The 15,371-nt window shown below is 35.3% G+C and overlaps 1 protein-coding gene across 1 annotated transcript in view; it reads left to right on the top strand.

The window, feature by feature from the left end:
• The window catches only part of IQCM (IQ motif containing M), a gene marked incomplete at its 5' end in the record, with an annotated part of 337,033 nt that overhangs the window by 171,942 nt on the left and 149,720 nt on the right, over nt 1–15,371 (top strand). The window contains one exon of the mRNA XM_072722489.1: nt 5,656–5,790. Coding sequence (XP_072578590.1) covers nt 5,656–5,790 — 135 coding nt within the window. The remainder of the gene's footprint in view (nt 1–5,655; nt 5,791–15,371) is intronic.

Raw genomic sequence — 15,371 nt, 5'->3', positions numbered from 1 at the left:
ATCCAGAATCCCAGCAAATTATTTTATGGATTTTGACAAACTGATTCCAAAGTTTATATGGAAAGACAAAAGACCGGAATAGCCAACAGAATATTGAAGGAGAAGAACAAAGTTGGAGGATTGGTACTACCCAGCTTCAAGACTTATTATAAAGCTACAGTTATCAAAACAGTTTGGTATCGGTGAAAGAATAGACAAATAGATCAATGGAACAGAATACACAGCCCAGAAACAGGCCCCCCTTAAATATAGCCAAGTGACCTTTGACAAAGGAGCAAAAGAAATATAATAGAGCAAAGATAGACTTTTCAAAAATGATTCTGGAACAACTGGCTATCCATATGTAAAAAAAAAAATCTGAACACAGACCTCACATCCTTCACAAAAATTATATCAAAATGGATTGTAGACCTAAGCATAAAACTATAAAACTTCTAGAAATTAGCATAGGAGAAAACATATGTGATCTGGGATATGGTGCCTTTTTAGATACAACACTAAAGACATGATCCGTTAAAGAAATAATTGAAAATCTGGACTATACACAATTGGAAACTTCTACTTTGCAAAAACAATGTTAAGAGAATGAGAAGCACATGCTGAGAAGAATATTTGCAAAAGACACATCTGATAAAGACTGCTATTGAACATATATAAAAACAACTCAGGATTAATAAAACAAACAACTTGGTTAAAAAATAGGCCAAAGATCTCACCAAAGAAGATATACAGATGATAACTATTTGGAATGATGCTCCATATTGTATGTTATTGGGGAAATGCAAATTAAAACAGTGAGATACACTACACTGCTATTAGAAAGGCTGAAATCCAGAACACTGTCAGTATCATATGCTGGTAAGGATGTGGAGCAACAGGAACAATCATTCATTATTAATGAGGATGCCTGTGATACAGCCATTCTGGAAAACATCTTGGGGTTTCTTATAAAACTAAACATGCTGTTACCATATGATCCAGCATTCATGCTCCTTGGTATGGAGGCATCAAAAAATTTATATCCACACAAAACCTGCACATGGATGTCTATATCTGCTTTTTCACAATTGCCAAAGCTTAGTAGCAACCAGTAGATGAATAGATCAACAAATTGTGGTGCATCTGGACAAAGGAGTATATTTACAGTAAGAAGAAATGAGCTATCAAACTAGGAAAAGACACAGAGGAACCTTAAATGCTATTTATCTTAAATATTACTAAACCAAAGAAGCTAAATTGAAAAGTCTATGTACTGTATGCTTCCAACCATATGACATTCTAGAAAAGGCAAAACTATGGAGAAAATAAAGAGATTTATATTTGCCAGATGGGGTGAGGAGGGAGGATTGAATTGGCAAAATATAGAAGATATTTAAGGCAGCACATCTATTCTGTACAATACTGTGCAATACAATAGTGCAGTGATGGATATGTGTCATTATATATTTGTCTAAACCCACAGAATGTGTAACACCAACAGTGAACTATGGGTAAAGTGTGAGCCCTAGTGATTATGACGTGTCATCCTTGATAGCAAATCTATAACTTTGTGAGTGATGTTGATAATGACAGGAGGCTACACTTATATGGATGTATGGGCTTATGACAAATCTCCGTACCTTCTTAATTTTGTTGTGAACTTAAAAATTCTCTTAAAGAATTGTCTGTAGGGCGGCCTGAGAGGCTCCATTGGTTAAGTGCCTGCCTTCTGCTCAGGTCATGATCCCAGTGTCCTGGGATTGAACCTCACATCAGGCTCCCTGCTCAGTGGGAAGCTTCTCCCTTTGCCCCTCCCTGTGCTCATGTTCTCTCTCTCTCACTCCGCATGCTCTTTTTCTCTCAAATAAATAAAATACTTTAAAAAATTCTTTGAAAATAATAAAAAACAATAAACTGATGCAGGTAAATTATATTTAATTAAAATCAGCATCTTACTGCTTTGTAATGTAAAAGTGCTACATTTTTGGTAATGTTTCATCTAATCATAAGATATGTATTTCACAGTGGACTGTAAGTTCCATGAAGACAAGGGCTGTGTCTGTTAACATTCATTAATGAATAACCATTATTAACAAATGCCTGGCTTATGAAAGGGCACAGAAATATTTGCTAATAGTTTTCTTTAAGTTTATTACCTATGCTAAAATTATGTGTCAAAAGATATTTACAGATGACCAGAATTCTTTGCATTAGAATGACTCCTTTTCTGTGGCTAGAGGTTAAGGAAAGAAGTCAAAGAGAGATATTCTATACAAGTTATAGAATTAAGCGAGATCAAGTAACCCAGTCCAACAGCTTGGTTTCCACAGAAAAAGGCAAAAAGGAGCAGTGTTGGAGAGGAAAAGATGGGAAGAAGGGAGAAAAAGAAAGCACGTGAGGGACAGAGGCAAAGAAAGAGAAAACCTTTCTCTCCTTAGGTAGCTGCTCGGACTCCTTTTACCTAAAAGCCCTTTAAAAAAGAAGTCAGAGAGAGAGATTATACCCACGTGCATTCAGATTTTAGGACTTTTATACATTATCTCTGTACCCATTAGTATAAAATTCAGAAAGATAGTTTTAAAAAAATGGAGGATTTTACTAAGGGTTGATATATAACATTATATTAGTTTCAGGTGTACAACATGATCCAATATTTGTGTACGTTGCAAAATGATCACCACAGCTAAGTCTAGTTAACATTGATCACCATACATAATTAAAAAAAATGTTTTTCTTTCATGGGAACTTTTAACATTTACTGCCTTAGAAACTTTTAAATATGCAATATAGTATCATTATAGTTAATAAAGATATTAATACCGTTTTATGGTTAATAATTTTAAGTTTTGTAATCAAGTATGAATATACAATATTATACTTTTATAAAAATAATTACTAGGACCTTACAGTTATTACACTGGATGCTTTTTCCACTTATTTTATTTTTTAGGAACTGACTACCAAATCATATATCCTTTCCAAAGTACTCCCACTATTTTACAGTTAATCGTGTCTTCATCCCCAAGTCTATCACTAAATTCATTTTTTTAACCTTATAGAATCTCGCTTATTTTTTTGTTTTACTTTCTTGCCACAATTTCTCCTCTTTGATTTGTAACTGCAGATTTTACTCTTACTCTACCTTAATCTTTCAGTCTGAAAAAAAAAAATAGTGGTTTATTTTTCCAGCCTGGACTTTGGTGGTTTCTGGCTGAAAAGCACTTCGAGTTGAAGTCTTAAATAAAGTCTGAGGGGAACCAAGTGGATCTATGGAGGAAGAATGTTCTAGGCAGAGGGAACTGCAAGCACAAAGGCAGAAAGCTGGAGGCTATTAGTGTTGGAGGAAGCTATTACTATTATTGGTATGGGGCAATAGGAGAACAAAATGAGATGGGAGATGTAGCAGGGAGTGGGAGCATAGGCTGTGTCAGGCTTCATAGACTGTTGGTTGGGAAGCCCACAGAGGACTGTGACCTGAGGGCTATGATGCAACTTCTACTTGAACACATCCCTTTGGCTGTTTTGTGGAGAGTAGGCTGGCATGAGGTAAGTACATAAAGGAGTCCAGGTGGGACAGACAATGCTTTGTCCAACATAGGACCTAAACAGTAGAAGAGAATTAGCTAAATGAATGATTTAAAGTGTTACCAAGTAAGGCATCCATTTGTACTAAGGGTTAAGGTCACTCAAGAGTCCATAGAGTTTGCTAGTTCTTATTTGCCTTTATGTTCCTCAGAAAATTCTCCATCCCTTTCATATGTGGATTGTTAATTAGGTAATATTTGGCAGTTATCTATCTACATACATTTTTAATACTCAATAACTAAAAAAAATTCATTTAATTTTTATGATTAGAATTTTATATTGACTGTAATTGAACCTGCCTAGAATATTAATTCTGCTAGTGTGTTGGTGAACATTTGTTTTTCAAGCATAATATACTGATTAAGTGCATTATCACCTATTAATGTAATTACATGGCTATAATGTTCGTATGTGTATCAGTTTGATCTAGTGAGAAGCATCTAAAATTAATTAAATGAAAAACTAATAAGGGTAACATACACTTTTTCAAGGAAAAATACATTTACTTAAACAGAAGAGTTAAAAGTTACATTCTTTGTGTGCTAGTTTGGGTTTCTCCAAAATCAGACCCTGAGACAAAACGTGAAGTATAACTTACTTATTTGCAAGTAGATCCCAGTAAATACTGATAGTGGAATGAAGTAAGACAGGGAAAGGATGGATGGAAGTCAAATAAGAATGCTTGATTAGGCAGGTTACCATCAACTGGAGCTAGATCCCTCTAGGGAAGAGTGTAGACAACTTTCCTTGAGTGCTGGCCCTTTATCCCCCAACTCCCAGTTGAGGGAGAACCGGTGATTGAGGGCCATGGCATTAGGCGCCTGAATTCCCTGGCACTTCAGGTTTGCTGCACAGGTGGGCAGAGTGGAGTCCTGCAGCCAGAGGGAGCCCTGAGGCAATGAAATGAGATGCTGGCAAGTGAAAGTCTGGTCAGCTTGCACAGCAATGTAAGGGGCGAGGCAATATGGATGGGGTACCAACAGCAGGTGCTCTAGTTTGCTTATTTGAAAAGAGAGCAAAAGCCATTGATATTCCAAATATAAACTTATTTTACTGCTGTGTTTCAGGATCTGGAATAGTGGCTTATATTTAGTCACTGAATATTTCTTGAATTTGTTGACATCTCATCACTGTCCACCTCAACTGAACAAATAAGTGAATAAATGGAAAGTCGAAGCCCATGAGGTTGAGTGTCAGGATAACTAGAGTGTTAGAAACTGCTCTAGTGTCCTTTGTCGTATGGAGCCCATACTTCAGAGCTCAGCCTTTATCGAGGCAGACTGTCATCCTTAAATGCTGATTAACAATCACCTTCCATCATACTTCAGAGTGGGGACTCAGTATCACCCTTTTGGAAAAAAAAATAAGATGTTTATGGGGGAACTTCACTTATAAAATGTATCCATCCATTTTCTTGGTTATTATCTAGCCCCTGTTATTACCGAGTGTGGAAGGTAGGTAAAAGATGGCCCTACTGAGTGGCTTTCTGAGGAAATCTTGAGCCAGGAGTGGCAAGATCACTTTCTGTGGTCACTCACATCCAGTGACCTTAATTAAACTAGGAAGGAGGAATACATGAAGTCAGGGGGCAAAAGTAGACGTCATTCCATTTAGGAGCAAGTTCAGAAGTAGAATAAGCAGCCCAATCACTGACATAAGTAGCTAGAAGGTAGACAGAAGTAAAAAAGAGATGAAAAAATTAGGGGAACTAATTAAAAAGGAGTATCAAGATGGGTCAGTAGAAGTCAGGTCCCCAGAACCCTGACATCAAAGCTGTGTCTTATGATATAGTTTGAGCATTGACGTATGCATGGTCCATGGGCAATTGTCATATAAATCGGGCCAGAGGATGCCAGTAGTCTCTTTAGGGAAACAGGTCCAAATCTGACTGCTGTGGAACGTGCGAGGGAGAAGCATGCCCTATGTCCTTCTAACCTTCCCCAAGAGGCTGACCCAGTGCTACTCTAATCACTAGACATAAAAAATAAAACTGGAGTTAAAGCTTCTTTGAATTTAGATGAAACTTTCTGGTAGTTTGTTCTTGACATATTATTTATAACAAAAATATCCTCTTTTATCTCTTTCTTTTAGTTTATGAAACAATGTTTGCTAAGAGAGAAGATTGGCAAGGATTAGAAAGAAGTGAGCTCCTTAAGTTCTTCAATGACTGTGGTCATTTCCCAACCCAGCAGCAAATTGACGAGGTTTGGGACTTGGTCCAGAGAGGCAAGTGGTTTCCCATTTCTTGTCTTCTTTTCCCTTTCCTTGCCATTCCCTTTCCTTCTTTCCTTCTTCCCTTATTCTTTCTTGCTCAGCGAGAAGCCTACTTCTCCCTCTCCCTCTGCCTCCCCCAACTTGTGTGCTCTCTCTCTCAAATAAATAAATAAATAAATAAATAAATAAATAAATAAATATGTACATACATGCACGCATACATGCATAAAGGAGCTCAAGTGCCAGTAGAAAGACGTGATTAAGGTCAGATTGACAAGGTTGAAGCTTCCTTATAGGTTTGAAATTCTCTTTCTTAGTTTGTAGTTTCAATTCATCTAATTTATTACCTATGGGCTTTGCTTTGCCACTGTTGTATCCTTAGTGCTTAGAACAGTTTTCTAGACACTCAGTAACTGTTCACAGATTGAAAGAAGCATTGAAATCACTTTGGGCTTTAGGAATCATGACTAGATTGTTTAAGTCATTTTTTTCCTGATGACAAAAATCTTGAATGCTTATTATAGAAAATTTGGGAATCTAGAAATATATAAAACTGCTAAGAAGTAGCAATTATAAGCATTTTCATGTCTATCTTTTTGGTATTTTTTTCTGTACATATGACATTAGTTTTATGAAAATTGAGATTATTTTCTACATGTTTGAAAATCTGCTTTTTTTCCTTATCAGTACTTAGAAGTTTCCAAGCCTCATTATACCACAACATTATTAATGGCTGAGTGATTATCTGTCATATGGAAGTTCTATGAGTTGTTTACTGTCGTACATTTAAATTGCTTTAATTTTTCTTTATGATAGTAATAATGAAAAATTAAACTCAGTAAAGTAGTATGAATCAGATATTTCAGAAGCTTATTCTGATTATAGTTAGCAATTTAAAATATATTTTTTTCAAATTAACAGTTTCACAGATATTTCCCTCCATTTATTATTTTGGAGTATATCAGAAGACCTAAATTTAGAGCATGGCTCTAGAATTAGCTTTCCTGGGTTTAATTCTTGGCTTCACCACCACTAGCTGTATGTCTTCAAACAATTTATCTATGCTATGCCTTATTTTTCTCAACCATAAAAAGAAGATAGTAGTAACTGGACTTATGAAATTTAAATGAACTGATTTATATAAAATGTGTCCCAATATAACTGCTCGTTAAAATTTGCTATTATTATTCTTAAATAATTCTTAAGTACACGTAGTTATTTTTATAGTTTTTTATTTTGAAATTGTTTAAATGTTGAGCCTATTTTGTATACTGACTCATTTTATAGAGCTTATTTACTGAACGTTTGCTGTTGGTTTCCACTCTCTTTTATCATAATGACCTGTGTGTGCTAGAGGTGATGATATGCTCATTTATGCTCATTTTACAGACAGAGGACTGAGACTTGGAAGGAGATTTTTCTAAGCTCATTAAGTAGAGTTGGAACTTTATTCCTGGTCTCTTCAAGTCAGGTTGTTTCCATTTTACTATGTGGAGATACTTTAAAAGTCTGTGTATAGAAACATAATTAGACAGATGATTAAAAATTCTTGACAGCAAGTACTGCCTTTTATTGATCTTTCACAAGGTAGTCTTAATGCCTTGTGATACGGTAGGTTTTTTCTGCAAATGATTGAGTTGATAAAATTTATTAAAACTAGAATTTTCAAAAGAAAATTTAGTTTAAAGACATATTGTTTTTATTATAATGCCTAGAGTTGGGAGGCTTTCTTTTATAGAAAGGAGCCACTCTAACATAATTTTAAATATATGTCCAATTATGTTGCTCCATCCAGTTAAAAAGATTCCTTTGGTGCATAAGAAGCTGTCATTTGAAATGGAAATATCCTAACTAATGGAAGAAAAACAGAAAATTTATGGGAAATGAAGCTAAATTAATGGTTTTCTAGTTGCTTCTGGTATATATGCCATTTTTAAAAGAATCTGACTTTATGCATTTTAGTTTGTCAGTCATCTTCATTCATACTGACTTCTTTGATTGTGGATAATAGCTCCAGATGTGCAACCTACGCATTTTTTCATCCAGTAGAGTATTTCACCTAACGCATATGTAGTTAATTCAATTGATTAACTTCTTTAGTGTACGACACCAAGTAGGTCAAATTCCTAAAACTGTCTGTATGTGTTCAGGTATTTTTAGCTTTTTTTTCCCCCATTCTTTATTCTCATCACTATGGTAACAAAAAAATTTGTGACTGAGGACACGATTTTTGTCTGAAATTCTTCCTTTCGGCAAATGAAGCAACTTTAGACTACGTGTATGTGCTGATCTTAAAAGCTGAAGACTATGCAAACATGATATTATTTGCTATTCCTTTAAATCTCAATAAATGAAACTAATAACTATAGAATGGCATATCTGAAAGTAAGGAGAGAAATACATTGTGATTTTATAGCATCTATTCTTGTATATGCCTAATTTTTTAGAAATTTAAAGTTTGAAGGTTTTCCAGTATTTTTCCAGGGTGTAAATAGAACTTTTAGTTTATTTTCTGCGGTTAAAATGATCAGAAAACAACAATGGAGACAAGTCAATTTTCACTATGGAGTCCTAGACAAAAGTCTTAAAATCAGAAACATAGAAGTTACTTATATATTATTTAACCTAACATATTGTATACATCTAAAGAAACTGTGGCCTAAAAAATATAATGTGAATTATTTCAGGCTCAGACTAGTTAGTTGCAAACTGTAACTAAATCCTGGGCCTCCTGCTCCTCGGAGTACAGACATCATAAACAGACAGCACTGCATTTTTTTTTCTGTTTTCTAAAGAAAAGACTTTACGTTATTAAATGGGAAACATATATAATGGTTTTCTCTTAATTTTTTTTTCATATTAATAAGCACTCTAACAATAAAATTTTAATTATGTAGGAAAGGGATTAAAGAGGATTTAAAAAGATAGTGAAAGTTTCCAGGATGTAAGAAATGTGGGATCCCTGGGTGGCGCAGCGGTTTGGCGCCTGCCTTTGGCCCAGGGCGCGATCCTGGAGACCCGGGATCGAATCCCACATCGGGCTCCCGGTGCATGGAGCCTGCTTCTCCCTCTGCCTGTGTCTCTGCCTCTCTCTCTCTCTCTCTCTCTGTGACTATCATAAATAAAAAAAAAAAAAAAAGAAAAAAGAAATGTGAGACACTGGCAAATTCTGGTGGTAAAAAAATGCAGAAGTATTGGAGGTAGCATGACACAAAAGCTTAAATAGCTTCTAAAAGTTTAGCACATACTTATTATAAAACATGTTGAAAATACACATTAAAAACAAAAGATGAAATACTGGCAGAAAAATACTAGCAATTTTATGTTCCAGAATGACATGAAGCTATTGACTAGGAGTCAGTAAGATAGGTAGTCAGGTACTATATGGGTCTACACTAGTAGACCACTAACATTTGGGGAGAATATCTGACAATTCTTATAAAATAAAATTTTGATCACACTATTTATGTTGCTGGTACAAATCTCAGTCCATGAACTCACTGTTTTTCTATAACAAGTTAATTTTTATTTCTGGCTTCCATCCATCAAAATACATTTCAGTCAATCTGGCTTTTCAACCTTTTTTTTTCTGAGGTTGTGGCTAAATAAGGATGAAGGGCATTTATATACTGAATAGCTCATGGAGTGTCTACTGATCTGCAGTATCATCTTTTGCCATAGGCATTGCTTGGTGTATTTGTTCGCTAGGGCTGTCATAACAAAATACCACAAACATGGATGTGGATCATGGATTACTTTGTGTTTAAAATACTTGGGGTTCATTGAATTTCTTAGATCCATAGATTAATGTTTTTCATCAAAATTTTCAAATTTTTAGCCATTTTTTCAGACATTTTCCTCTCCTTTCCTTCTGAGACTCTTATTACACTTCTGTGAAACCATTTATTGTGTTTCAGAGGTCTCTGAGGCTGTGTTTACCTTTTTTCCAATTTTTGTTCTGTTCTTAAAAGTGGATAGTATCTACCGATCTATCTTCAAGTTTACTTTCTCCCTTCAGCCTTCTCAAATCTGTTGTGACCCCCATTTTGTAAATTTGTCATTGTTATATTTTTTTCATTCTAGAATCCACTTAGTTACTTTTTATATTCTATTTATCTTGATAGTGCCCATTTGAGTATCATATTTTACTTTAATTCTTTAAATGTAATATATTTCAATTATTTGAGCATATTTATAATAGCATTTTTGAGGTCTTTGTCTGATAAATCTAAGTCCACTCAGTTAGTTGTTATTGACTGATTTTTCCCTGAGTATGGGTCACACTTTCTTATTTATTTGAATGTTTCTGTTGTTATTTTTGTTGTATACTGGACATTTTAGATGTTATGTTGTTGTAACTATGGATTCTGGCCTCTGCACTCCAAGAGTTTATTTATTTAGTAACTTGTCTGGACTTAATATCTGGAATCTGATCTGTCTCCCCCCCAAGGTGTTTGGCTGTTCACTTCTCTGCTCAGTTACTGTTTTGATTTTTTAGAGTGACTTTTCAAAAGGCTCTCTCTGATTCTGTATAACTTAGTGTATGATTGGACAAAGTGTTTATTCAAACGCCTTGAGTCCTTAAGGTTTCCACCCTCTGCCTATGGATCTATGTGTGGTTAGGAGCACAGTGTTCAGATGTGCTCATATATCTGCTTCATATTTTCTCTTCCAGTGGCACTCTTGGGTCTTTCCTATTCATTCCTATTGTTTTCCAGTTAGTTTGAGATGTGTATAGTGGTTATCACGCCATTATCTGGCTTTCTCATTTCCAGATCTGCCTATCAAATTTTTGGCTTACCTATGGTCACCCTAATTCAGACTGAATTTGGCCCAACAGAGCTGCAGCTTCTCTTCATTTATTTCTTATCAAGTGTGTGGCATATACTAGCAATGCCAATGGATGTTGAGTTTTTCCTACCTCTTCAAATCAGTTTAGCTTCCTGACTGGTTGGTGTTTGGCTATGGGGGGAAAGTAATAATCCTCATGTTAGACATATTGATTGATACTAGTTGGGGTCTTCATACTCTTGTCATGATTCAGCTCAGTAAAGCTTATGACCTATGTTTTTTTTTTTTGTTCACTAGAGAAGGACAAAAGCTCAAAAAATATGGATGCAAGTAAATGAATAGAATTCATAGCACAAAATCAGATTATCTGAAATGACACAATGAAGCTGATTTAGGTGTGTGGTCATTGTTAGGAAAGTTTGGCACCTATCCTAATGACTATGTAATGAGAATATTTCTTCTATTATCACCTCCACTCACTAGTGAAAAGAGTGCCTGAATTGATTTGCTGTGAAGTTCTGTAGCAAGATTTCATGTTTTTGTGTTATAGAACACTGGATCACTTTGGAAGTATTTGATGTTTGTCCCACCTGCTCTAATGGGTCTACTGAAAAGCTCTCATGAATGTGTAGACCTTTTCCATGCATTATGATGATGTAAAGGTTTTTTCAGTGGTGCCTATAGCCCTTATATAGCAAGACTCCACCTTTTCCCCTGGTATTTTAGTAGATATTTGCTGATGCTTTCAGCCACGTGGAAGGTAAAAACACATTTCCTTCTCTGATTGATGATTTTAGCAATAAGTCATAGAGTGAAAAGAAATGCAGTAGAGTGTACTAAATGAATTCCTTCCTTGGTTGTGGCAATCCAGAATCTTTTTTTGATAAAATTGTTGTTGCAAAAATATTTGACAAATGAATTTTGAGTGCTTTATATGATCTGTGAAATATATTGTAGTTCAAAGGTCTCAAAATCCACATAATAACTGAAGAGACATGCACATACACAACTAGATAAATGCAATGTTGTAAATACTTATACAATAGTATGGAACACTAAGCTGATACAAATACTATGCTTTAAGTTTGGAAATCAAAAAGGGTCATAGAGAATGTTGGAGATGAGTGAATCATTCTAGGATGAGTTAACTAGATCATAAAAGAAAGAAGTTTCACACATAAAAGAGAGATTGTATGCAAAACAAATTAGAATTTTTAGGTCAGCTGGTAACAGCAAATAGGAGAAATCTATGTCCACTGGTGGATAACTGGATAAGGCACGATTTTACTAAAATTCCTAGCTAAACGATGCCAGATCATTCATTGAGATCTAGTTGACAGTGGTTGCTTTTGCTTATATTCTTGTTTTTAATCCCTTATTCACCTGACATCTACCTATTGGAAATGGATGTTTTCAAATCCATAATGCAAATTAGATTTTGGTTATAAATCAATCTTGTGTCAGTAGGAGCTATCTAAGCATTTTCCCCTAAAGCTTGAATACCCCTCCATAAACTAGAGATTGGACCCTAGGGGCAAAGAGCAACCCTGAAAGATCTGTCTGTCATCACCTTGCTTCAGTTACATAATCCAAGCAGCTGCTCCTACAATTTTGTCTGCTTTCTCCCCTAACACTTTTTAGAGATGGTTCTTGACATTTTGTCTCATCTTTCATCATTTAACTCTGTTAATGCCTTCTTTCACCAAGCTATGGCTGTACAAAGCCTGTGAAAGCCTATGCTAATGATATGCCCTGGGAATGATCACGGCCAGTGAAAGACTTTCCCCTTTCCCCTCTTCCTGTCTTCCTGCAGTCATGTGAGTTGTTACTCCAATTAGTAAGTTACTCTAATTAGCCGTCCTGGGATTTTTTTTTTTTAAGCCTTTGAGTCTTTTATTGTTTGGGTTGAAATATTTGTACCATTGTTGTATAAGCTACATAGAAGAAACTGATTAAATTTTGTAATATTACTTACCACTAGCTATTTTTCTAAAGCCTGTCTGTTTTTGTTAAGTAGAAAATAACTATCTTCAAGAATAGCAGGAACAGCAGGGGTTTGAGAGTAGTGTAACTTCAATAAAGGTATAATTACTTTCATAAGTCTATTAGAGGGCAAGGCTTTAGGCTGCCTTTGTTAGATCACTGTTTATTAAGATTACACTCCCCATACTCTTATGATGTAAAGATTCACTAGCAAGTCTTTGTTTTATATGATTAAATTACTATAATATTAGGAATATGAACTCCCTATCCAGAACAACTTTCTAGCAAATTTCTGACAAATAAACATTACGATAAAATAGTTCATCTGAAATTTTTATGAAATGAAAAATTTTATGTATAGTATAATTATTCCAACATCATAGTCATAGCATTAAAGAACTTTGTTTTTTTCTGGTTTTCCACTTGATCAAGAGCCCCATTAATTCCCCAATGAAGTGAAACTTCCAAAGGAATTAAAGTAATTTTCAGCCCTTAACAGTCAAGTGAGTTTTGCAGACCTCACCCTGTCCACTTTTTAAGTCACCTTCAGAAATGCACATTTTCTAGCCTTTCTGAATAAAAGTTTTAAAAATATTAGTATTGAATCACTATATTGTACACCTGAAACTAATATTACACTGTATGTTACCTGGAATTTAAATAAAAACTTAAGAAAAATATTATGCTCTGCTCAACAAGGCACATGGTATTCCCAGCATGTGAAGTCTCTATCATGTCTATATAAATTATAAATGGTACTGAAAAAAAAAATAAATGGTACTGAAATGCAAGTTAATGATTCAGATCTGTAAAACCACACTTTTTTTTTTCTGGGAACTGCCAATTTGGCATCACAGAAGCCAGTTGCTAATGCTAAAGGCTTGTTTCTTTAAAGTTTACCTCTAGAGACATGATAAACTCATGAGTTTCATTTTAGTATTTCAATTTCCAAAATTTAAAATTCTGCGACTGTTTCCATGTTGAAATCCACAGGTAATACTGTTTTGTAGATGCATTTTTTTTTTATGAGCCATGTTGGCCTGTTATGCAAGATGTTCATAGAGTAAGCTTCTTTTAGGTCATAGTTTCTCAGGCATTTTAACGTAAATATGTCATGTTTGTACCATAAAGATGTTGGGTTTCTAGTCTTTAGAAATATTCTTTCCAATGCTTCTTTATCTATCAATGCATGCATATATATATTTATATATATATACACACACACACATACATACACACACAAACATATGTATACACACATATATACATACATATATGTATATTTGGCATGATGAGCAACCAGCATTCTTTCAGCTGATGATCCTTGGTGGTTTAGATATAGAGGACTTGATTTTCATTTGCATCCTTGTATGCACTGTCATCTCATCTTTTGAGGTGAAAAGAAGTACACATGGAATACATTTGCATAGCATAGGCGTAACTCCCATTACCACTAATTGCCCAAAAAGGCAGATATCAGAACCTTCTCATTCTCTTTACACATTGTGGAGTTTAATTCAAAATGCTAATTGGAGAAGACAAAATTGACTATATACCTACAATTTATGGTGCATATTTTCTAGGATTGAGATTTTCATCTAACATTAAACAATTACTGAAAATAATGGCTCTTTACTAAGGCTCCTAACATATTTATACATTTAAATAAGTTGTAGGGACGCCTGGGTGGCTCAGTGGTTGAGCATCTGCCTTTCATTCAGGGCGTGATCCCAGGGTCCTGGAATCAAATCCCCCATCAGGTTCCCTGCAGGAAGCCTGCCTCTCCCTCGGCCTGTGTCTCTGCCTCTCTCTGTGTGTCTCTCATGAATAAATAAATAGAATCTTAAACAAACAAACAATGAAGTTGTAAAGCAAGTTCCAAATAATTTGATTCTAAGAAAGTTAATGTACCCCAATTTTTAAAGTAAGAATGAAATTTGAATGGATTAAAAATAATCCCTGTAACATCACTCTAACTCACTGGAGCTATAAAAAGACTTTGTTGAGAGAGAAGGATGGAGCTACGACTGGAGTGCTGGGAACTCCACCCAAGGGCCGGCCCTGTGCATGTGCCATGCAGGTGAACCTCACCCCTGAGTGGCTAGAGACAGAAATAGAATCAAAACCCCTGTCTTGTATTAATGGCTCATATCAGTTGGCTAATTTCTAGTAGGTCAGTCTTAATCTGAAAAAAAATTCTGATTATTGTAAAGAGTAGTATTGCTTTTCAAGGACAAGATGGTTGCTTGTGTAACTACTGTAAATCTCTTGCTTGTGCCATACTTTTGTTTTCTGTCGCTGCCCAGAACCAATCATTGTTAGAAACACTCCTAATACCATGTTCTCCGTGATCTTCTTCATTGAAGTGAAAGGCAAAGAGGCCTGTCACCAACTACTATATTCCAAGTTTGCTATTCTGCAGATGATAACTAACTCCCTAACTGTAACATTTGTAGGACTGAAGTATTTATAATAACTTGAGGACTTTTGTTCTGTGTATGTCCAGTTGTCTGTGTTCCTTCAGTTTTCTGGAGGTGCTTGCTGATGACAGTTTCAAGTGCAACTCAGGCTCTCATTTCCTTTAATTCTCGTTTCTTTTTTTTTTCTTTAAGACTTTATTTATTTATTAATTCATGAGAAACACACACACACACAGAGATAGAGGCAGAGATGCAGGCAGAGGGAGAAGCAGGCTCCATGCAGGGAGCCTGACGTGGGACTTGATCCCAGGTCTCCAGGATCAGGCCCTGGGCTGAAGGCGGCGCCAAACCGCTGAGCCACCTGGGCTGCCCTAATTCTCATTTCTAATGGTTGTATTC

The sequence above is a fragment of the Vulpes vulpes genome, chromosome 10 (assembly GCF_048418805.1).
Source record: "Vulpes vulpes isolate BD-2025 chromosome 10, VulVul3, whole genome shotgun sequence".
In the NCBI taxonomy this organism is placed as follows: domain Eukaryota; kingdom Metazoa; phylum Chordata; class Mammalia; order Carnivora; family Canidae; genus Vulpes; species Vulpes vulpes.
Note: the sequence above shows the minus strand (reverse complement) of the source record. Positions and strands in the feature narration are given on the sequence as shown.